General features: G+C 35.1%; 2 protein-coding genes across 5 annotated transcripts in view; both read right to left on the bottom strand.

Annotated features, from left to right (window-relative positions):
- The window catches only part of gnai3 (guanine nucleotide binding protein (G protein), alpha inhibiting activity polypeptide 3), an 80321-nt gene that overhangs the window by 31072 nt on the left and 26278 nt on the right, over nucleotides 1–22971 (bottom strand). The window contains exon 1 of one of the 3 annotated variants that reach the window (XM_087262591.1): nucleotides 3690–4273. The exons of 1 other annotated variant lie outside the window; for it this stretch is intronic. Coding sequence is in view for 1 of the 2 variants with exons in the window: in NM_001111250.1 (NP_001104720.1) it covers nucleotides 3690–3807 (118 nt within the window). In the remaining variant the exon portion in view is untranslated. Of the gene's footprint in view, nucleotides 1–3689; nucleotides 4274–22971 lie in introns of those variants that run through there. One more of the 3 variants, NM_001111250.1, reaches the window with a different exon arrangement.
- gpr61 (G protein-coupled receptor 61) overlaps nucleotides 16027–22971 on the bottom strand; it is a 33223-nt gene continuing 26278 nt past the window's right edge. For both annotated transcript variants that reach the window (XM_087264716.1, XM_087264715.1), the window contains exon 2: nucleotides 16027–18219. In XM_087264716.1, coding sequence (XP_087120842.1) covers nucleotides 16591–17976 — 1386 coding nt within the window. In that variant the 5' untranslated portion in view covers nucleotides 17977–18219 and the 3' untranslated portion in view covers nucleotides 16027–16590. The remainder of the gene's footprint in view (nucleotides 18220–22971) is intronic.

Below are 22971 nucleotides of genomic sequence, written 5' to 3'. Positions count from 1 at the left end.
TGGATTCAAATGGGCTCTCGACGCAGTAACAGTGTAGATTTTATTTTATTAAAGACACTGCATGTCATCGTCACCAACAGAAGAAGCTTATTCAAAACAGAAAAAAAAACATACTGTACATTGATGATAGAGTTGGGCGATGTTGACCAATTTGTGCCTGTGTGTGTGTATCTGTATGTATGTGTGTGGTCACGTGATGTGCGTTTTCAGCGGTAGTGTGTAAGGAGGGCTGCTCAGAAATGCTAGATGAAATATCTGAGTGGATGGGAATGTTTTCATTCTAAAATGCCATTTAAAAACTATGACCTATTAGTGTAAACAGGGCCTGAGTGTGTATTTTTCGCGAGCGGATTAGCAATGGGAGCGGGGCGGAGGATCGCGATGCCGGCTCAGCATCTGGTGTCCAACCCTAATTGATGATGTGGAATATTGGGAGTTGTCGTCTTTACATTCTACAAACTCTTGCAGAAATCATGTTCACCGATGAGCTAAAGTATTCAATACTTATTAGCATGGTAGTATGAAGAAGAGTAAGGCTGATGGATGTGGCGCAAAAGCAGCGGAACATTTATTATGCCACAGTCGACCCCTTCCGGTTCTTTAGGTTATGATCATTTGAAAAAATTACAGTTTTATCACATTAAATACAATAATAATAATTTGTACAACATATTACATGGTATTTGGTGTTTTTCTGTATCCTACTAAAAAAGTCCTGAGCATTTTTTTCAAAAAATGTTTTATTAATTCTAATAAAAAAAGAAATTTATAATTTCTATATTTCTTAAATCATCTTTTTTTATTGAAAATGTATTTGTCATTGAATCGATGGCAGAATAATTAAGAAGCTACTGTCCGACCATATGGTGATGACGCGCCTCATTAGCCTCTTACATGCGAGTGAAGTAACATAATAACAATAGCAGTACCATTTTCTTTTAGATTAGTTCAAATTAGCTGTCAGTCACTCAGTCACTGCTTTTTGCTGTCAGATGACAGGGTGCTATGATTGTGGAAAATGCAAAGGGCTAAAGAAGGGAAAATGAAAAGAAATAAAGGTTAAAGCCACATAGGTTACCAATAATGGCGCCGTCGCCGATAGTAACGATGATCTGTTTGCCAAGAGAGCATCCAGAAATCAGAAATAGTGCTCAGAAGACACATATTGGATCCTTTAAAAAAAACTCGATACATTAAAACTTACCATACGTTATTCGGAAATTACAGCTAAATGTAAAATTCAATATTGCATAAACCATTGCCAAATAAACTCACATTTACAAAGTTAAAAGTCAGATTGCAGCTCATGAAAACTATATTGTGCAAGTCCGTGGTGGCCTATATGAATATTAATTGTCCATTTAATTACTGATGACTTTGCAGCTTATAATTTTTTAGAATCATTACATTATATTTGGTTTGTTGTGTAGCAAAAACTTTGTTTATTAAATTGACAAGAATATAAAAACAATAGTGCTAAAAGTGCGTTTTATACTGCAATGCTTAATTTTAGTGCTGTCAAATGATTAATCACGATTAATCAAATCTGAAATAAAAGTATATATTTGTGTGTACTCTGTGTATATTCATATATGTATGACTATATTGTATAAAATATTTGTAAACATATATATTTATAAATATTAATATATCATATAAATTATATATAAATATATTTATTTTCTATATTTTTGCATATTATTTGATGTACAGTTTGTGTGTGTATTTATACATATCCACAAAAATAATACAGTACTCACATATATATCATGTAAACAGAATTTTATCTTGGATGCGATTAATCAATTAATTTTTGACAGCATTACTTGGCATGGTTGGAAAACTATTTTGAAGGTATAATACAGTGGTTTCGAAAAGTCAAGGCGCTAAAACCACCAACATTTTCTGTCATACCAATCCTAAAGTATATAAGAATATACTTTTTGGTTATTTTAGGACAACAGTACAGTATCTCCATCAAAACAAAATCTCCAAAGATACTATTTTAAATTGTAAAGAAATCTGTGTTTTTAAAACTAATGAAGACAGCAGAAGTCAATTACTTATTTTAACTATTTAGCCTGACATGTTTACTGCTCCAAAATATTTTAAATGTTTCCCAAATTAAAATATATCATGTTCAAGGGGGAAACAGTTTTAGTTTTTTTACCCAGACATTTAAAAATAATATATTTTAGAGCAGTAATTACAACACCATGAAACTGTGTTAATTTTATCCAAAGATATCATAGTCATAATCTTATACCGGTCCATGTCTAGCACTACTTAATTTTAGTTTCAATTAAAATCATCATTTATTTTTCCTAATGGAACAGTTCAACTCTTTGTAGCAGAATGTTTTTTATTAATATGTGCCAGCACACTCAGAGCAGCAAGATGGAGAGGAACTTTATTTATTATTATTAGTACTATTATTTATTGGAGATTTAATTTGCAATTATTGCATCAATAACAACAAGTAATTGCAGAATTAGTTAAAATGTTGTTTCTGGATTTTTGTTAGTCCTCATTAGTGTTGTTTTCAAACACACTTAATCCATTAATACATGATTTGTAGTAGTGGTACTCATTCATTTTTGGTGGGTTATTAAAAAAGCTCATTTGGAGCCCTGTTTACATTTGGCATGTCCTGAGAATACAACGTTCATCAACCAGATGCTTGTCAAGTTAGTAATAAAGAGAATGTTATTCAGTCATGTTATCATACTTTTTCAAATGACTAATTACACACAGACCAAAAAATAATTGTGAATTGGTTAAAATTTAGAAGAAAAAAAGAGAGATTTTAATTTATTGTCATATTGCCCAGCCTTACTAATCCAAACCGGAAATCGAGGGTATGACATCATAAGCGTGGTGACAGTACACACACTGTTTTACTGATTAAAATGACTTTGGATTTTTAACATTATTTTTGGATATTTGAATGAACATAATCTTACATATTGTGCCTTTAAATGGAACAAAAATACCCTAGATTTCTATTGTTTTGTCTGTTGTTTGCACTGTCTACACAGCAAGTCAGCCAAGCAGTCATTACCTGTTTATGCCTCTAAAATCAGTATCAATAAAGGATTCAAAAACAGACAGACAAAACAGCAGTAATGACCCGAAACAGCCATTATCTTCTGCATTCCATCACGCTTTGATAGCTGGAATCCTGCCACAATCACCCCATTACTCTCCTCTATTTTCCTCATTCACGCTGCTGTGAATCCCGGCTGTGTGTGAGTGCGAGCGTGTGGGTTTGCTCTTCATGTCACACAGAGCAAAGCAAATGCTGTAGGTTAAATATGGTAATAAAATGTGATGCTCGCTGGATGTTATGGGACACTGGGGGAGGATTAGCGCGGGGAAACATGTTTTGACAGCACACTGAGCCAAGACTAGTGCAAACACAACACATTCCCAATCCGCTGCCATTAGTCTGACAGGTCTGAGGTAATATTCAACAAGTTGGAGAGCTTTGTTTTCCCTCAGTAAGACATCTCAACCCATTACGGCAGGAAGTTTAATTGCTGCCTTAAAATTTCACTTCACTTTCTGCATTAATGAAGACAAGTGAGTTGAATACGCATCCAAGGAGCATTATGACTGAAATAAAGATCTCCGTTCACAACATTGCATGCATTATGGAGAATTAAATGAAGAAAGTCTATGCCTCATACCGAGCAGCAGGAGTTTGACCTCTCTGGATGCTTTCTCTCCGTCCTCTCGCAGGGTCCGGTCAATCATCTTACTCTTCTCCATCGCGGCTTTATCTTCAGTGCTTAACGTGCAACCCATTTTTCCAAATGTTTATGAATCGAGTGATGAAAACCTTTGAAACTGAACGTTGTATTTTTCTCGCTTAAAGAATAACACAGAGAGAAAAGGCGTTGGCAGGTTCGCACGCGGTGATGCTGCCAGTGTCTAATAACGGACACTTTAAAACATTAAAACGGCGGTTCCGACAACATCAACGTAACTACGGAAAGAGCGCAATGGGTCCAATGCTAGAACCCCGATAATAACGTTTCCTTGACTGAAAAGTTTCCACCGTTGAGGGTTTGCGGAATGAATGCCAGTTTAAGTTTTTCTCTCAAAAACGATATCCAAGACTTTACGTAAAACATGTAGATAAAGGTCTCGAAGTGGACTTGCGCTGTTAACGATTCGGTGTTTTTGAACAAATCTTTTAGATGAACGAGTCGTTCTCGTTCACTTCCATGCGCGCACTCACATGTTTGGTTCGATGAAGTCTCTCCCCTTTGAAGCGCGTGACCGCTTTTCTGCCTTCAAAGACTGAAGCGCAAACCAACAGGGGTTGACTACGGCTTGTTGGGGAGCAATATTATTGGTTGGACCTACTGAGGGAACGCGCCCACGTTACTAAACGAGTCAGTTTTAAATCTGAACGAGAATCGGAGCTGCAATAATAGTGGATGATTTTGTTTGTGAACAAATGGCATCTAAAATACCCCAGCCCGTTGAAATAATACAACAACAACAAAAATGCAGCGTCTAAACAAAAAAAGTATATATATATATATATATATATATATATATATATATATATATATATATATATATATATATATATATATATATATATATATATATATATATATATATATATATATATAACCAGGCCACTGTCATTGTTTGGATATAGAGCCCAATTCTGCACTGCAGTGATTATAAACATCAAGTTCCACACAACATCCTGCTAATTCAACAGTTTTTTAGCATCAAAATGAAATAAAATGGCTATATCAGGAAAACAGACACATGATTATCATTTTTTTTTTTTACATTCACACAGGTGAGTGGGCTTAACACCTGTAGAAAAAAACAGTAACCCCTTACTCTGACATTTAATTGAGCACTAACAGTTACTATATAATTAACACTTCTTGTGTGTACTGCCTCTTATTGAATTGCTGAAAGTTTCCTCAATTGTAAGTCACTTTGCACAAAAGCGTGTGCTAAATAACTACATGTAAATGTACAGCCACTAGGGGGGCATTCAAAACATTAAGGCACATTTGGGATATATGCAGATGTGAACTTTTTCTTACACTTCATTAAGTTACAATTTCTAAATTGGTAATTCCGACATGGCATTCTTTTGCACAGGAATCTCCTTGTTTTCGAATGTTTACATGCCCTTGCTCCTTCCTACATCTCTGATCTGTTACCCAATCATCCAATAAGAGCTCTTATGTTTGCCAACCATAGTCTGTTGATTCAAAATTGAGTCAAAATTAAAATGAAGCTGATCTTGCTTTTGCCACAGCTGTAGGGGTGTAGCAACCAGGGGGATGGGGGGACATGTCCCCCTAACTTTTAGAAAGAGGTGATTCTGTTTCCCAACTCCCCCACACCTTTTTTTTTTTACCAAACTCTAATATTTCCACCCGTGTTCTCCAACATTTATCATTTTCATGCCACCTCATAAATATTTTTCAAGATTTGCCCCTGTCGGGTTCTGCTGTATTTTGTTGCCCAAGTATACTTCATCAAATTTTATTCTTTTAATTTATTACTGTTGTGTCCTAACAGGTAGAATTTGTATAAAAAAGGAAACTGACTGTTTTAAGGCAATGTTTTGGAACTGATTGCCAATATTTAAAGGAACTATACATTGATATCTTCAAAAGCAAAATGGTTATGCGTAACATTCGGGTCACATACAGCTGTCTCCCCACTTTTAAAATGACTATTACGCCCCTGGCTGTAACTTTGGTTAGTAAAAAACATTTCTTTTCACTATTTCATATGTATTGGGAAGTCATTTGTTGATTTTATGGTGTACACTGAAAAAAATTCAAAGATGATTCCTTGGATTTACAAAATTTTTATAAAGTTATTATGATAATGCTATAATGCTATAATATAATATAGTTATTAAAGTTAAGTGGTTGTAAACAGTTTACTTGGGCTGAATTTAAACAAACAAATTAAGTTGAACATTAATAACTTTCATTTGTTTGTTTAAACTCAACAAAAATATTGCTTGCAACAATTTTGCAGACAATTTTTTTAGATTTTTTATATTTATATATTTTATAAGTTAGTATTTTATATCATTTATTATATTTACATTTTTAAAATATTTTTTTTATATTTTTAACTGTTTTAGAACATTTTACAGCACATTTGTCAACTTTATATGACAAAAATGCACCTTAAAATAGGGTTAAAATTCTATAAAATGTGCAGACTGTTTAGGATAGAATTAAGCAAAACTGGCATTTAGTTATCCTTGTTTGTTTACTCTCTTTCAAATGTGCTGTGCGTTATAAGTTGAGTCAAGAAGTTATCAAGAATGTGTATTCAGCAGCTGCCGGAATTTAAAATATTTTCTAGCTTTAGACTCCAATCGATTTAAAATGCAGCTTTGCAGGGAAAAAAGATTTATTCAGCGAATATTCCACATAATTGTGCTTTATTTAGGCAAAATAATTCAATTTATTGGAAATTGTGTAGTACAATTTGTTTTGTTATTGCTTTTAAAACTAGACTGAACTCACCAGACCAGTTTTAGTATGAGTTTTCTTTTTAAATTTCCCCTACTTTTAAATACAGCTCAGTGCATGTTTACAGACAAACAAAATAAAAATAAAAAATTGCTGTGTAAAGTGATGCAGCAGGTTATGACGAAAAGGGTCTTTTGCTCATAAACGTACTCCCTTAGCCAGAGAAATGTCACTGAGGATAAGTTGTCATGGAAACACCAAGTCCCACAGTGGTGCAGAATAAAGCCTGTGTTCCGCCACTGAATCACAGTTGAGCTGAGTCGGGATTTGTTTAGTCTCACTGTGGATCTCGGACTTAAGAGCAGGAATGTCCGTGTACCTGCCGGCAAAGCCAGTGTACTGATACTTCCAAAATGTTTACCTACAGAAACACTTGTTTAAGAACTGGGAACTCTGTTATATATTAAACCATTATACCGCTTTCTAAAATCACATGAAATCAGACTACTGATGATTTATTCATCTGTTCATTTAATATGTGATGCCACCTGCGGGATTTATCCCTAATTTACCAGGTATTAATAATGTATACAGCTTTCAACATGACTCATATTATTAACTAATTAGAAGGATAGTTCACTTTAAAAAAATTTTGCTGTCAATATACTCCAGCTCAGGACATCCAAGTATATGAAAGTGATTCGTTTTTTCTTCAGTCGAACATTAAAGAAGATTTTTTTGCTGAAAATGTGATCCTTGCTAATTAATATGATTTATATAAGAATTAAAATGATCGTTTTTCTGGGTTGAGCTTGTAATTTATGGTTGAAATGAGTATCCAGTACTTTTTTGTGATTTACCATTATTTCTATACTAAGAGTTCAGAGTGCCAAGTGCTATCTGAAATTCTTTTCCTCAATCTCTTATGTTTGTATTCAGTAAAGTTTTATAACCTTTTAAAAGCCATAAAAGTGAAATAACTGAACCTACACACAGGAGCCAGAGAAAAATGCTAATTTTAAAAGATTATTTCAGGAATTTACAGGATTTTGCACTTGAACTCTTCCTACATAGATTCAAATTTCAAAGTTATTATCAGTGGTTTGTGTTTTGTAAAAAAAAAATTGTTTCAAATTTGTCAAACTAATGATAATGTCTTCAAATTTTCAGTTAGGAATTTAAAAAATAATAATAATAAGTATGTGTATGCATGTATTTGCAAGAAATAAGTGTTTATATATATTTTTAAAAGTGTTAAATAATAACAATATGTTTTCAGACCTTTTACACTCACCGGCCACTTTATTAGGTACACCTGTCCAACTGCTCGTTAATGCAAATTTCTAATTAGCCAATCACATGGCAAGCAACTCAATGCATTTAGGCAAGTATACATGGTCAAGATGATCTGCTGCAGTTCTAACCAAGCATCAGAATGGGGAAGGAAGGTGATTTAAGTGACTTTGAACGTGGCATGGCTGTTGGTGCCAGACGGGCTGGTCTAAGTATTTCAGAAACTGCTGGGATTTTCTACTGGGATTTTCATGCACAACCATCTCTAGGGTTTACAGAGAATGGTCAGAAAAAGAGAAAGTATCCATAGAACTGCAGTTCTGTGGGCGCAAATGCCTTGTTGATGGCAGAGGTCAGAGGAGAATGGCCAGACTGGTTCCAGCTGATAGAAAAGCAGCAGTAACTCAAATAACCACTTGTTACAACCGAGGTATGCAGAAGAGCATCTCTGAACACACAGCACGTCCAACCTTGAGGCGGATAGGCTACAGCAGCAGAAGACCACACTGGGTGCCACTCATGGCAGCTAAGAGAAGGAAACTGAGACAACAATTCGCACAGGCTCACCAAAATTGGACAATAGAAGATTGGAAAACCGTTGCCTGGTCTGATGAGTCTCGATTTCTGCTGCGACATTCATCCGTTTATGACCACAGTGTACCCATCTTCTGATCTCAAAAGCAAATCATCTCAGACTGGTTTCTTGAAAATGACAATAAGTTCACTACACTCAAATGGCCTCCACAGTCACCAGTTTTCAATCCAAAAGAGCACCTTTAGGATGTGGTGGAACGGGAGATTCACATCATGGATTTGCTTCCGACAAATCTGCAGCAACTCATGATGCTATCATATCAATATGGACCCAAATCTCTGTTAAATATTTCCAGTATTTCCAGGTCGATTAATTCAGTTCTGAAGGCAAAATGGGGTCCAACCCGGTACTAGTAAGGCGTACCTTATAAAGTGGCTGGTGAGTGTATATTGGAGTAGATATGATATACATAGTTTATTTATGAATTAAAACACAAATGAAAAGTTTACTCAAAACATAGACCTAATAATAGCACGTCCAGGGATCTGCTCATTATATTCATAAAGTGGCCTCAATTATTGTGAGCATCAAAAGTAGTCATAGCGGAGAACACTTTCCCATAACTTTCCACATTAAATGTTCGTTTACTGTATGTATATTAATATGTATAGCCTATTAGTAAGTGTAGGAATATATTTGTATAAATTTGTAAAAGACTCTCAAATTTTTTGACTCATATTCGTTTCATATTAGTTTAAGCTAAAAATCATGTTTAATGCTGTATACAGTAACCTACATTGGGGATGGTAAAAGATATTTAAATCAACAGCAAATGTACATTTTTCACAAAACCATCCTTTTTCAGGTATACAGTTTGATATCACACCAGTTAAAGACCCTTTAGTAAATCACAGCACTGAATTTTCAACTCAGTACAATGCGACTGGAATAAAGTCGTCGTCTTTTCAAGCCTAAAATCCAATGCAGCCATAGCAGAGTGTCTGGGTGGTGCACTTTATGACAGAAAGCACAAACTGATCTCTAATCAGCCGCAAGGAGAAACCTCCCCCAGTGCTGCAAATGACTTCACAAAGCTCTCAAACACCTTCATCTCTCAGCTGAGCTAAAAGGTCAGCGGTTTGAACTGCACCACTAGGGGCCTCCCTCTTACTTAACAAACATCAAAGCACAACCATATGTGTTTGTGCCCGTGAGTGAGTGCGTGTGTCTGCTGCTGTTTGTGTGTAAATGTGAGTAAATACATGTAAATATATATATATATATATATATATATATATATATATATATATATATATATATATATATATATATATATATATATATATATATATATATATATACACGTATATGTGTAGGGTAGAGAATGGAAATGATGGAACGTCAATTGATCGAACAATGTAATGTTAAAAGTGAATGTTGTCGTCTTGCAGCACTGTATATCATGATTCTGGCCTTTGGCTTTTTAAAAATAATGACGGTTTATTATCTTGAGTCATTTATACTGTCGAGAGTTATTTCCAGTCTCCTCCAAAGGCAGTTATTAATAGGGAAAAAGCATTAACATGTGATCTTGATTGTATCTTTCTCTTTTGTGCAAGGCAAAAGTATATAGACGGTCAAAAATGACACAATTACTAAAGTAAGTTAAGCAATTTAAATGAAGATGTATTTAAATAAAAAATAACATTTTCCAGTTTTAAAAAAAGCATTTTTGTTCAGTATTTTAAATTTTTTTTATTTGCAACTCTGGTGATGACTTGACATTTTTTAATGAAAAAAATATATTCATATATATATATATATATATATATTATAATGAACAAATTTTTATATTATTTAAAAAACTATAAATGTATTTACTATTTTTTCTCAACCATTTAATCTTTTGCAATATATAAACCAATTTTTTACACATTATTTAAAAGAAGTTATATTATTTTTTCATTAAAATAAGTACTATATTTTCATATATATATATATATATATATATATATATATATATAGATAGATAGATAGATAGATAGATAGATAGATAGATAGATAGATAGATAGATAGATAGATAGATAGATAGATAGATAGATATAGATAGATGATTATGAAGAAATAGTCACTGTGCAGTAAAAACAATCTAATTGAATCAAATTGAAAATGAATAGAAAACTATTTATAACATTATCATGTAACAGGAATTGTGAGACTCTGCAAAGACTAAAGCAATAAATCAAGACTAAATGTTCTTTTTAAATTTGAAATAGATCTTTTTAATTGTTAGTTTTCAGTTGGCTTTTTTAGTCCCTTGACTTTAGACTTTGATACAGTGCCTAATCAAAAAAAAAAAAAAACATCCGCTGAAAATGTACACTTAAAAAGAACTATCTCAAATAAAATAAAAAATTTGTATTGATATATTGCTTGAATTTTTCTTATGTTTCAAGCTTCAGATTTTATTAAAGAGTAAAGTGTGCTTCAGAAACATTATTTTCTTAAAAAGAGACCAAACAAATCTGTACCCAACAGTTCATAAATGTACTGCTTAAATATCATTTATACAACATGAAACATTACATAAAGCTACATCACCTAATTATTTATTCAATTTCTTTTTTGGGTTAGTCTCTTTAATAATCTGGAATCTTCACAGCGAAATGAACCGCCAACTTATCCAGCATATGTTTTTACGCATCGGATGCCCTTCCAGCCGCAACGCAACACCGGGAAACACCCATACACACTCTTGTACACACATACACTACAACCAATTTAGTTCACCTGTACTGCATGTGTTTGGACTGTGGGAGAAACTTGAGCACCCGGAGGAAACCCACATGAACACATGGAGAACATGCGAACTCCACACAGAAATGCCAACTGACCCAGCCGGGACTCAAACCAGAAACCTTCTTGCTGTGAGGCGATCGTGCTACCCACTGCACCACATGAAGTCCCATTACCTAATTACCTAATTATTAAAATATGATCAATTCAAGTCATTTAAATAAAAAATGACATTTTTCAGACAAACCTAAACTATTTAATAAAAATATAGAATTTATATTACAATTGAAATTAGCTGTTTTGTATTTTAATAAACATAAAAATAAAAATTTTAATAATGAAATAACTGTATTTTCAGCTTCTTCACTCAATCTTCAGTGTTGCATATTCTTTCAGAAATCATGCTGATATGCTGCACATTAAAAATTTCTTATTATTAGTATTAAATTGAGTTGGAGTTTTTAATATCTGTATGGAAACCCTCAAACATTCTTTGATGAACAGAAAGTTTAAAAGAACAACATTAATCTGGAAGACACAACTCTTTGTATAACTAAAATGTAAATAATATTATCTACTATATACAAAATTAGTGGCACAGTGGCTCAGTGGTTAGAACTGTCACCTCACAGCAAGAAGGTCAATGGTTGGAGTCCCGATTGAGCCAGTTGGCATTTCTTTGTGGAGTTTGCATGTTCTCCCCATGTTTGCATGGATTTTCTCTGGGTGCTCCAGTTTCCCCCTACAGTTCAAAGAGATGCACTTTAAGTGAACTGAATAAACAAAATTGGCCATAGTGAATGAGCGCATGTGTAAATGTGAAAGTGTAGGGTGTTTCACAGTATTGGGTTGTGGCTGGAAGGGCATCCGCTGCGTAAAACATATGCCAGAATAGTTGGCGGTTCATTCCACGGTGGAGACCTCTGATAAATCAAAGACTAAAAGGAGGGAAAGGAAGGAAAACGATTGAATGTATATATAATTGAAATCGTGCTTGTTTTTCTCTCTTTTTAGTTTATTTTAATTTATTTTTTTGACTATTTAATCAAAACAACAACAGGCGCTGATGTCATTACAAGAAATAATTAGAAATCACACGTCTTTACTGTCTTTTGCTTCAGAATAGCTTAAAATAGCCATCGGCAAAGTTGGATATATGGACATTAAAATTACGATTTAATGCTGAGGCCATAATCAGCTCATTCTGCTTATGGCAAAACAGAGGAGCAGCAGCTCAAACACTGCTCTGACACAGGAGCAAATGCTGGTTTACACACAAACAAAAGCCCATTGACAGTGAGACATCACAAGAACAACTGAGAAACAGCACAGCTTCTGTTGATAATGCAGGAGATTGTTAAGAATTGCATTCTGCGGCAGAAATCAAATCTTAGACAAACTTCATGTTACAAAAAAGGCTTTCAAACTCGTAGCTTAAAAATATCATGTGTCCTGTTCAAGTTTTAATGACTATCAAACATTTTTACATATACAATATCTTTATTGTACTAAATCTTTTTATTTTGCACTAAAATATCTTCCAATGTAAGTTTGTTTACCAAAAAAATAAATAAAAAAATCTTGTCAGGCATGTTTAGGACAAGAGTCATCTGATGACGAATTAAAGACACATGGAATCAGGACTACTTTGGCAAACCTTTGCAAGTACCACAATAGTTATTTACTTCCACAAATGCCCGTTAAAACTGTACTGTGCAAAAAGGAAGCCCTATGTTAACAGTGTCCAGAAGCACCGTCAACTAGTCTGGGCTGTATCCTCGGGATACAGGTACTTGACTGGCCTGCCTTAAGTCTTGACCTGTCTCCAATAGAGCATTTATGACACGTACTGTTGCCTAACTTAAGACTTGTTTGCAGGAAGAATGGGCCAAAATTACACCTTAAATGTCTTTTAAGTGTTGTGAAAAGGAATGGCAACATTATAAAGTGGTAAATGATTTACTGTTCCAATTTTTTTTAAATGTGTTGCAAGAACCAAAATTGAAATATGTGTTTATTAAAAAAAATAAAAGTAAAAAATATTTAACACATTAAATGTTTATTGTATTGTCTGCAATAAAATACAAGTCAAATCAAATTATGAAATAACTACTTTCTTATTTTATTTGCGTTTTCCATACTGTCCTAACTTTCTGATTTGTGTGTATTTATTATTTACTTATTTTGCTGAAGATTAAAAAGATTTTATTTAGATAATGATTACAAAATCACCTTTAAATTACAATTACACTTTAATGTAGTAAAATAGTATGTAAAAAAAAATAGAAAACATTTACCTCTTATCAGACGTTTAAAAGTCACCTTCAAAAATGCATTGAAGAGCAGTTTATACACTAATGTGACTATTTTTTATTTTATTTGAATTTGTACTTTTTTACACTTTAATAAGTTTGTTTTTTTTTTTTGTTGGAAGATCAAGCAGTATGACTATAACGCTGACCAAGTCAAACATAAAGCAACCATGAAATTGTAGGTTAAACTGACTGGGGCTGCATGATATTGCAAAACTCTGACATTGTGATATTTTATTTTTCTGCTAAATATACTGCAATTTACTGTATCCACAATTTCACCAAAAGATTGAATAGCATCTGGAAATAATTTATAGTCACGCTTCATTTTAACATTCACTTATTGCTGATAGCAAACCATAAATTATGACTTTTGGATCAATATACTCAAATCCCAACTCCTAAACTCCTAGGTATTGGGTTAGGGATGTAGAATAAGATCATGCAGAATATTTAGTTTTTAAATACTAATATGCAGCCAATATCTCAACAACATGTTTGCTAATAAGAAATTATTAATTAGTGACCATTGGTCCCTAAAGTGTGTTCGAATGTATTATTTTAGATTGATTGGGATGATCCTGTAAGGAAGTGAATCATGCCTAAAATGTAATAACATAACTACAAATGTGGTTTTGGAAATATGAATGTAAAAATTACACTGCAAAGTATTTATTGTATAAATAATGCAATAAATGTATGTATGTGCCTGAATACTTCAATCTCTCTCAGGCCTTAAAAACATGCAACATGCGGATGTAAACATTGCAATAAAAAACAAAATAGTGTGCAGCCCTAAAACTGAACCACAGACATCATAACCAATAAAAAATTATACACATTTCACAAACCATCCAAATGTTGTTCTAAATGAGAATTTATCCCACAACACTGAAAACACTGAAAGGTTAAAGTATTTAGCATATGCGTTGCAGGTACTATCGCAGTATCGCAATACTATGGCTCCGAAATACTGGCGATGCCACTGTAGTTTGTAAACGGTAGTATTATCATTAATGGTTTATCTACAATAGATAATGTTGCATGTGAAAAAAGTCACTAAAATGCTCACACGTTTGTGCAACAATAAACCATTTTATTTGAATAGTCTGTGGAGCCTTTTATGGTTGCAAAACTGCGTAGAATTTGCACCTTTTATTGTAGCCCATTGCATGTTTTCTAGCGATTGAGTTCGACGCACATGTAAATTGGTTCATTTCTGTTCCTGTCAATATGATTTATTAGAGACCGCAACAATCTCTTTAAAAGAGCGACTCACAAAGTGAAAATTTGAGTTACTTTGGATTGTTACCTGATAAGACCGGAGGAAAAAAATAGATGAAAAACCCAAAATAGCACCAGGAAGCATTGAAACAATTTTTGAGCATTTCATAAAGCCTTATTTAGTTGGAAAAATGCTCTTTTGTAACCAATTTAATTCGGTATCTTTATTTTAAAGTATTTTTGTTGGTCAGCTATCTACAAAATAAACAAAAAGTATGAATACATTTTAGGTGAAGTGGGGTGCAAATAATACTTTTTAGTCCTAAGGGGATTATGAATTACATTCCAGTAGGCCTATTATAATATACAACATATTATTTCTGACCATTTTCTTTGTAATTTAAGTTATGACTTACAGTATATAATACTACTTGTTATCATGATACTTCAGCTGGTATAGTATCGTAAGATTAATTATGGATATCACAACAATAGCATTCTGTTTTTGATTCTCACAACTCTTGCAGTGTGGAGAGATAAAGGTTTCATTACCTTCTAGCAATTACTATCAAAGCTGAGCTGACGACTCAGAAGCCGGTAAATAAGTGAGATACCGCAGGTGTAGATCTATCCTCATCACTACTAAGAAAAACCATTAACAACAGCAGTATTGCCATCTTATCCGAGTGGATGGAGAAATAAAGTCTCAGAGGACATCGGTAGTGGCACATGTTTTTCAGCTGACCCGATTGTTAACCTTTTGTCAGAGACTATCTGATTGTCCTCCGCCATTTTGTGGATCAGGTGCTCGAGCAAAGCAGAGGCCTGGAGGTGGAAACCGCCATCTTCATGTCACAAGGTGTGGAAAATGTGACTGAATAAACCGAGGCAGTTTTTACTTTCTGTAAACACACTTCACTTTCTTTTTTGGGATGAGATTGTATCTCCATGGCTGATTAGAGAAGCTCGCCGTGTGAATGTACATCTTGATGAACTCTCAGATCATTTCTAATTTGGGAGTTTATCTTGTTCTTGTTGCAAATGACCAGAATACGCTTACGGGTTAGAACGGGTTTCTTATAAATGCTCTCTGTCATATTATTTTGTCTGAATATACTGTTTTGTTCAAAAACTTGGGGTTAGTGAGATATTTTAAAAAATAAATTGCTAGTGCATCACTAAATTGATCAAAACAGCTAAGACATTTATGTTACAAAAGGTTTCTATTTCAAATAAATGCTATATTGAAATTTCGGGTCAAAGCAACACATTACAATTTAAGAATAAATTAAATTGCCTGTAACACTTAACCAGCAATTTTTAAAGCTTACATTTCCCAAATTATCACATGGATAAAGCTTTTGTACACCACCACAGACTGTGTGTGTTTTCAATGGTTTTTTTATTCATTTGTAAGGAAAAAACATAATTTCTTTCAAAATATGACATTGTGGAAAGCCATAGTTTTACGCAAAGAGTAAGAATCTACCCACCACACAAACAATCTTTTTTTTTTTCAATATTAGTGCATGCTCCAGATTTGGTTGTTACAATAACACTGAGTATTAACCAATTGTATTCTCATTTATTTTCTGAATTAACATTAGGAGCCTTAAAATTTGTTTACATTGATCACATTTGGTTTAAAACGCTTTTTTGAATACAGATTTCACACCACAATGTTGCTTCCATGTTTGTTGCTTCCACAAATGTCGCTGAATCTATGTAAATAAGTTTCTATCTAGTGGTAATATGCTGGAATGAGGCCATCTTATCAACCCAACATTTCTCCTGAAAAAGAAAAAGAATGTGACAGAAAACTACCAACCAAAACCTTAAAACAAGCTACAGTATGTACAAATTTTTGAGCAGAGTATAAAAAGTTACAATGTTAAAACATAGCAACAATATATGATACATTAAATATAGATTTCACATTTGAAAATATCAACCTTGCAGTTCGACTTTAGTCTTGATACAATTGTCTGATACGTTAAGATCATTCATCTGTTGGTGCTCTATGAACTCCGAGGTCTCCTCCATGATTTGACCCGGAATGTGAAAGTCGACAGATGGCCTGTGGAGTTCGGTGGAGAGAGGATTTTCCTCCTCCTGCTGCGGGATGGAGATGCTTTGGGAATTCCTCGGCCGCATATTGCAGCCGGTGCCCTGAAGAAATTGGAGAAAGTTCTCCTCGATAGAAGCCTCTCGACTGGGCAGCTGATCCTCCTCACCGGGACGACCCCACTTGAACACGAAGGCCAAGTTTCTGGCCAGCTCCTCCCTGATCTGCCGATTCAGACAGCCGTAGAAAAAGGGGTTGGAGGTGAAGCAGAAGTAGCCAATCCAGGTGAACACGTCCTCCAGCTGCGCCATGTGTGCGAGAGATTCCAGAGAGGATCTCATGACGGCGCAGTACAGGTGGAAGGAGAAATAAGGCAGCCAGCAACCTAGGAATTGACCTCCAACGGCGACCAGCACCACTGCGGCTTTGCCGCCGCTGAAAGTCCTCTGTGGGGTGGTGCGAGCTCCACTGAGGCTGCCTGCCATGCTCGACCGGCTGCTCAGAGATTCAGAGCGAGGCCTAGGAGTCTCCATCCATGTGGGAACCGGGCCCTGCTGCATGGCAGCCACTCGGGCCACCTTAAACATGTTGCAGTACACCACTAAAATGATAAGGACCGGACAAAGGAAGTACATAAGGGTAAAAAGAACCATGAATACCAGCCGTTGGGGACCTCCATCCACCCAGTGGAGTGAGCAGCACTTTGGTTCAAGCGTGAATGCTTTCTCGTCTCCTTCAAGTGTCCAGCCGAGTAAAGGAAACGCGGACATGAGGATGGCTTTGATCCATATTCCAATCAAAACCGAAACCACCAGCCCCACCGTCATTTTGACCTCGTAGCGCATGGGATGAACAACATAGTAGTATCTCTCGACGTTGATGGCGGAGATGGTGAGGATAGCAGCACTGATCAGTCCTACGCTCAGACACAGGTAACCCTGACACAGAGCCTTGTTAAAAAAACCCTGACCTGACAGCATCCCCAAAGGCATTAACACCAAAGCCGCGATGAGATCCACCAGGCAGAGATGGAAGACAAACACGAATTTACGGAGCCGCGGCGTCCTGGCAATAACAGTCATGATGGCCAAGTTGCCCACAATGGCCAGTATGTCCATCAGGAGCATGGTGCACAGGGCCAGCGTCTGGAGGAGGTGTCCATCTCGGGGCTCGCTCAGTCCTGAGGCGTTAGGCTGGGTGGTGCTGGGACGCCAGGTGGTGGTGTGGGTGACGTTCCACGGTGGGTTGTAGGCGGTTGTATGCTCCATGAGAGGATGGAATGAGGATTGTGGGCGGAGGTGATTCTCATGGGACCATCACCCATCCTTCCCTGGTGAAGAGTGGGATCCAGCAATACTGTTGAATCTGTTGGCGTTACGGCATGCTGGTAGAGGTTGAACTCTGAAGTCGGGGGAGATTAAAGTTGGAGAGTCCAGTTTCATCTTCAAATATTCCCCTCTGTAGTCACCTTCACGACATCGCACTCAAAGTCCAAAGCAGACATGATGAGTCTGTGAGAAGAGAAAACAATGTAATGTTACATGGCTGGGTAAAATACAAAGACTTTTATCTATGTTTATGTGAACAAACATCCATAATTTAAGATTGTTACAACTAAATATATATATATTTTTGATAAGAGTTCAGAACTGAATAAAGGATAAAAAGGATGCATGGTTTCCGCTACATTCATTCTTCCATGTTAGAGCGCCACAAAAAAATTAATTCCTGCCACAGCTACATTACAGCTCCTCATTCAAAACCTTGTTGTTGTTTTTTTTAATAGCGGGTTATAATCGCACCAAAAAATATTAAAAGGTAAGTAAATTATAACAGAGCAAACTTTTCTGAAATCGTAGTAGTGCTGTGCGTTATTTATTTAACCCTTTAAGGCAGGGGTCACCAATCTCAGTCCTAGAGGGCAGGTGTCCCTGCAGGGTTTAGCTCCAACTTGCCTCAACACACCTGCCTGGATGTTTCAAGTATACCTAGCAAGATCTTGATTAGCTTGTTCAGGTGTGTTTGATTAGGGTTGGAGCTAAAATCTGCAGGACACCGGCCCTTCAGGAACAAGTTTGGTGACCCCTGTTTTAAGGTGTCATACTGACTGACTGACAGGGCTGCGTGATGCGCAAGGCCAGCAAACATGGCGTAGCTTTCAGTTATGACGGTCAAGGTTTCCATAATTATACGTTATCGATAAAGGTCTGTGGCTCTGCATACAATGGCTTTATCTTGCTGGAGTTTATAGTCGTTTCACTTTATTTCAGGATGCATCAATGCCATTCTGTAGTTCTATTGAAGACATTAATAAATACTCCTAAATCGCACTTCAGCAGCACTTATTTAAGCAAAGTGAATCGCATGCTCGTATTACATGGATGCAATCTTGACTTGTATAACTGTGTCACGACATTTGTCATTGAAATAATGCCATACTGTAGGTAGTTGGAAGATTTGTGTAAAGGGCCTGCCGCCACAGCTGGAAAAAATCCTAGAGGACACACTGTGAATGTGTCAGGGTTCTCATTTGATTACAGACATCATTTTCTAGGACTTTTCCAAGGCATTTCAAATTCCATTATCATTAAAACAAAATCCCAGTGCTGGAATAAAATATTCTCTAAAGTTTTTAAACAAATGTACTGTAACAAGAAAAGAAACGAAAGGCACTAAATTACAATTTACAAAAACCTGTCAACCAAGAACTGGGCTCTGCAAACATTTCTTTTTTCAGACTAAGTGTCTTCAATTCTTCTGTTCTGAACTGTTCTTCAATTAACAAAAACATTTTAAAATAATGATTATTTTCAATAAAATAAATGTTTACATTTTCTCTTGTCTTTTGTGTGATATTCAGAAATTTTTCTGTACATGAGGAAACCCTAAGAGAACTGAAAATAATCTGAAATAATAACACAACCCAATTCACAAACAAATGACTTAGCTTGAGTCTGTAAAACAAACATATACAGCACAATCAGCCAAGGCCAATTAACAATCGTTTCAATTATGAATTGTTCACAAATAATTACAAAACAGAATTACTGTTTTATAGTGCAACAACAGACAACCCCTTTCTGGTTCTTTTAATGAACTACATGTGAAAACACCAAAAGAGCTCACTGAATCCATCAGTGCAGTTACTGAATCAATAAGCTATCATTGTGTTAATATGCAATCATATGTAAACAAAGCAGTAATATTGTCTACATGAATCAGAATCAATTGAAATTCATTTATGATGAAGACATCTTATGAATCTCAGTGAAAGTCAATTAAATTTGTATCGACACCCAGCCCTAAATGTACTTCATGTCATGAAAACACATATACAGTGCTCAGCATATATATTTACACCCCTCACAAATCTCTCTTTTAAATTCATATAATTTTTTAATAGGAATCTAATATTATCTTTGTGCATATAAATTAGATTAGACAGTACTGAAGCCAAATCTGGAGCTTATTTAACAAAATAACTTATGATAACGGTTCAAAAACTAGTACAGCCAAATTTATATGTTATAGAAAAATATTAAATGAAAAAAATTTAAAAAGAGGAAAAATCAAGAGAAGCAAAAAAATTTGAAAAATGTTGTATTTTGCAATTTTTTTTTTTGCAATATTTAGCTTGAATTTAATTGTATTATTTTTTCAATTTCTAAATATGTTTGATAACTAAAACATTATTTTAACAAATATGTCTGTTTAAAAAATCTATTTTGTTTAAATGCACCAAAACACATCGCCTATATTCACTGAGAAATGGATAAAAAAAATTTCATATTAAAAATTGGGTGTACTCAATAATGCTGAGCACTATACATTAAGTGTGCGTTTCAATATCCACTAAACGGTTGCCAAGTATGTGGTCTGTGTTTATAATCGCAACCTCACCTTGCACACTACCTCACATGCATCATTTCTCAAACTTCACTTCAACAATACTTTACTATTCTTTTAAAAACACTGGACCAGCTTTGTTTCTCCTCGGCATCAATCCATGTAGTTTTTCTCTGAGGGCAGAAACTTTCCCTTGTGACACAATGTGGTCAGTATTGTCACAAGAGTTTAAAAGTATCTTTAATTCAGCTATAAACTGTTGTTTTAGGACATGTCTGCCAGCACAGAGACTGTTTTTTGCCCTAGGCTTGTGACCACATCGATCTCATGCTTAACTGATTGTGTTAAAGAAGGGAAGGGGCTGTTCTGTACCTGGAAGGTATCGCAACTGTGGTTTAACCAAACAAAAAGCAGTTAGAGCTAAAGTTGCATGATTATCCACATGACTATGAGGAGCTCGATTTTGGTGATAATAGTGATAACATTTTAGCCCTTGCTGCTTCTTCTTATACTTTTTTCAATAGAGCATTTAGAGTACAAGAGGTTCTATCAACATTAGGAACACTAAAGAATTCTTTAACTGTAATCTTCATTAATTTGCCTTCGGCTTAGTCCCTTGTTTTTCAGAGGTCACCACAGCGGAATGAACCGCAAACTATTCCAGCATATGTTTTACACAGCGAATGCTTTTCCAGCAGCAACCTAATACTGGGCAACACCCATACACTCACACACACTCATACACTATGGCCAATTTAGTTTATTCAATTAATCTATAGCGCATTGGACTGTGGAGGAAACCAGAGCACCCGAAGGAAAGGTGTTGTTTTAGGAAGAACAACACTAAATGTCATTCATTATCACAGGCTATTTTCTAAAGAATACTTCAGAAATACAAACTCGCCAAACAAAGTCTGAGAGGAAGAGATTTAATGACAGTTTTCCAGAACTGAACCTGTTACAATAGGCCAGAAACAGTACAAAACCACTTCGATGGAATTCTAGTTTTCTGAAGTTCTGTAGTCTAAACTATCCAGACGTTATTACCTTAAAGGCGAAGTGTGCATATTGTCTTAAAATACTTTCTTGTATCACAGTTAAATGTGTTGAAAAAAATGTAAGTAATTTCATTGAAAAGTGTAAACATTGTTACTCTGGCTTTTTCACGACAGACGAGGGTTATTTGATTAGATGCTTTTGTGGGACAGATAATCAAATGAAAACTTTGCGGTGGGGGTTGTCCTGATTTATTTTCAGTGATCCTTTTGACTGTGAAATGCATGTAAAAAGCATCTTAAATAACAGTAGCGTTTAAAAAAAACACCTACTTTAAAGGATTAATTAAAATTTTCTTTCCATGTTGAGCTGGAAAATTGAAATTACATTAATATATTAAATAATTTTATTATTTCCATAGTTAAAAAAAAAAAAAAATATATATATATATATATATATATATATATATATATATATTTAAAAAAAATGTATGTATAAAAATACCATAAGGGCGACATGGTGTCAAAGTAGGTAGTGCTGTCGCCTCACAGCAAGAAGGTCGCTGGTTCGAGGCTTGGCTGGGTCAGTTGGCATTTCTGTGTGGAGTTTGCATGTTTTCCTCGTGTTTTTGTGGGTTTCCTCTGGGTGCTCAGGTTTCTCCCACAGTCCAAAGACATGCGGTACAGGTAAATTGGGTAAGCTAAAATTGTCCGTGCAGTATGTGTGTGAGTGTATGGATGTTTCCCAAAGATGGGTTGCAGTTGGAAGGGCATCCTCTGTGTAAAACATATGCTGGATGAGTTGGCGGTTGGCGCTGTGGCGACACCTGAAGTGCTAGTTTTTTTTAAGCATATGAACATTTATATGTATTTATCAATGTACTATGCGAGGTGTTTCTAATGCAGTGTTTATGGGGCTGAGAGTAAATTTGACGTTATTCTCTTCTCTGGCTGCCGTCACAATTTTTTTCCCTTTTTCTGAAAGTCTCAATAACATCATTGTGGCATTTTTCTTTTATTATTTCAGCAAATAAGATTTTAAAAATAATTATTTGTTGTACTCTTCCATTCACTGCACTCTAAATTTACCCAACCATGACGCCGCTACTGAGAAACCCAGAAATGTAAAAAGGGGCTATAGAGTTCTAAAATTCTGACATGTTGATGACACAATGTTTCTCCTGTTGTGATTGGATGTCGCAGGCAGGCTGTTTAAAATGCATATTCTAAATGTACCTGTGTTGTGTTAAGCACAAAGTATAATTAATTTTTTACCTGTATGCTCATCATATGCATACAGCCAAGCAGAGAGAAAATAAGTATTCTCCAGGTTCATGTATATTCTACTTGACAATGTGTGCAAGCACAGGCAGTCTAGGCACATGCATTACAAAGTGTAATCTTCATCCAACGTCTGAGCTG

This window comes from Danio rerio, chromosome 8 (genome assembly GCF_052040795.2).
Source record: "Danio rerio strain M-AB ecotype USA chromosome 8, GRCz13ab, whole genome shotgun sequence".
Lineage (NCBI taxonomy): Eukaryota > Metazoa > Chordata > Actinopteri > Cypriniformes > Danionidae > Danio > Danio rerio.
The sequence above is the reverse complement of the archived record's forward strand: the minus strand, read 5'-3'. Positions and strand labels throughout refer to the sequence as shown.